Source organism: Cariama cristata, unplaced genomic scaffold (genome assembly GCF_000690535.1).
Source record: "Cariama cristata isolate BGI_N322 unplaced genomic scaffold, ASM69053v1 scaffold24998, whole genome shotgun sequence".
Classification (NCBI taxonomy): domain Eukaryota; kingdom Metazoa; phylum Chordata; class Aves; order Cariamiformes; family Cariamidae; genus Cariama; species Cariama cristata.
Window position 1 is genome coordinate 3,262 of NW_009629781.1, and position 1,887 is coordinate 5,148.

At 58.6% G+C, this 1,887-nt stretch overlaps 1 protein-coding gene across 1 annotated transcript in view; it reads left to right on the forward strand.

Moving 5' to 3' along the window:
• Positions 1–1,887, forward strand: part of ASTN1 (astrotactin 1) — a 12,392-nt gene that overhangs the window by 562 nt on the left and 9,943 nt on the right. The window contains exons 3-5 of the mRNA XM_009705302.1: positions 314–451; positions 837–987; positions 1,689–1,855. Coding sequence (XP_009703604.1) covers positions 314–451; positions 837–987; positions 1,689–1,855 — 456 coding nt within the window. The remainder of the gene's footprint in view (positions 1–313; positions 452–836; positions 988–1,688; positions 1,856–1,887) is intronic.

Genomic DNA, 1,887 nt, shown 5'->3' on the forward strand with positions numbered 1-1,887 from the left:
GTCCTACTACAGCTGCCATGTGGGATGCTGGATGCCAAGCAGCCAATTCCTCCTCTCCATTCGTGATGAGAGCAAGGTTTAGGCTCTGAAGGAGGATTTCTACTGAAAAAGGAAGTGCTTTTTTTTTTTTTTTTAATTACCTAAATTACGTGTGCTTTTGAGGCGTCATTTGGGTGCATTCAGAGGAGCCACCCCACTTTACCTGGCCCATCTGCAGGGCAACGGGGAGGTTCAAGGGCTTGATTTTGAGTAGAGGCAGCCCTCTGGGCTCGGTGTTTCCCTCCATGTCAGCCTTTGCTGCTCTCCCTGGCAGGTTCACCTACACCCTAGGGGAAGGCATGTGGCTGCCCCTGAGCAAGAGCTTTGTCATCCCACCAGCCGAGCTGGCCATCAACCCCTCAGCCAAGTGCAAGACCGACATGACGGTGATGGAGGATGCAGTGGAGGTCAGGTAGGTGCGATGGCAGGGCGAGCGCGTTTAGGAGGTGTTTCAGCAAGAAAATTGGCAGTGCATCCCTGGAGCGAGAGGACTAACCCAAAGCACATGGGGCTTGATGAGAGCTGCGACCCTCGCCCCACATTTTGCTGGTGGAGATCAGTGCATCCGTTAACCTGTCCCTCTTTAGTGCCTGGAAAGCTGAGCCTTTGGAGGTAGCTCTCATCATCTCAGTAGCTCCTGCATCCCTCTAAAAGCTTGGCTGCCATTCACTTTGCTGTCAGACCGAGGGAAACCTGAGCTCCAGAAAAACCCACGCAGCAACCGCGGTCATGCACACCTTCGTGGTGTCTTGTTGGAGCAGTGACACACCTCCTCATCCTCCTCCTCCTCCTCACAGGGAAGAACTGATGACCTCCTCCTCCTTCGACAGCCTGGAGGTCCTCCTTGACTCCTTCGGCCCCGTCCGCGACTGCTCCCGAGACAACGGGGGCTGCAGCAAGAACTTCCGCTGCATCTCAGACCGCAAGCTGGACTCGACGGGCTGCGTGGTGCGTGGCCCCCGGGGACCTGCAAATCCCCTTTGGTGTGAGCAAGGAGGGGGAGGGCAGAAGGGGAAGGACTGCATCCTTCCTCCCTTCCCATTGCCTCAGAGTGGATATTTTGGGGTCAGTTTTGCAGCGGGAAGAGAAGGTTAAGCTGACATCTCTTGCTGCATGCATGCATGCGGGAGAGAGAGCCCATCTGCTTGCTGGCTACAGGAGGCCCCACATCGCTCATACGTGTCCCCTGCCACCACCGCAGCTGCTTTGCTGTGCGGGGAAACATGTGCCCCGAAACAGAAGGGGTTGTGGGGCTGGGGCATCCTGCTGCGATGACACCAGAGCTGGACATCGGGGTGGGGAGGCTGTGAATGTGGGGCAGATGGTGGATTTGGGCAGCATTGCTTTGGTGGTCACCAGAGGTGTGTGCTGGTGAGCAGAGTTGCCGCCAGCACATTACCTCGGTAGGGGGAAGCTTGGGGGGCTCCCGCCCCGGGGGCTGCACTCACCAAGGCTGCAAAGAGGCTTCGGTACAGGAGGAATATCTGCAGCCATGGGGGGTGTTGCCCCGTCCATCCCGCAGCCCCCAACCATTGCTCACACTGCAGTTTCCAACGGAGAGCAGCACTGGAGCCCTCCGCTCCGCCTCAGCCCGAGGGCCAGATTTCTTCCATGGGGGCTTCACCTCTCACTTCCTCCACCCCTGCCAGTGCCCGACGGGACTGAGCCCAATGAAGGACGGTACAGGCTGCTACGACCGTCACATCGGTGTGGACTGCTCAGATGGCTTCAACGGGGGCTGCGAGCAGCTGTGTCTGCAGCAGATGGTCCCCCTGCCCGAGGACCCCCTGCTCTACAACATCCTCATGTTCTGCGGGTGAGCGACCCATCACCACCCCGGCCACGGGG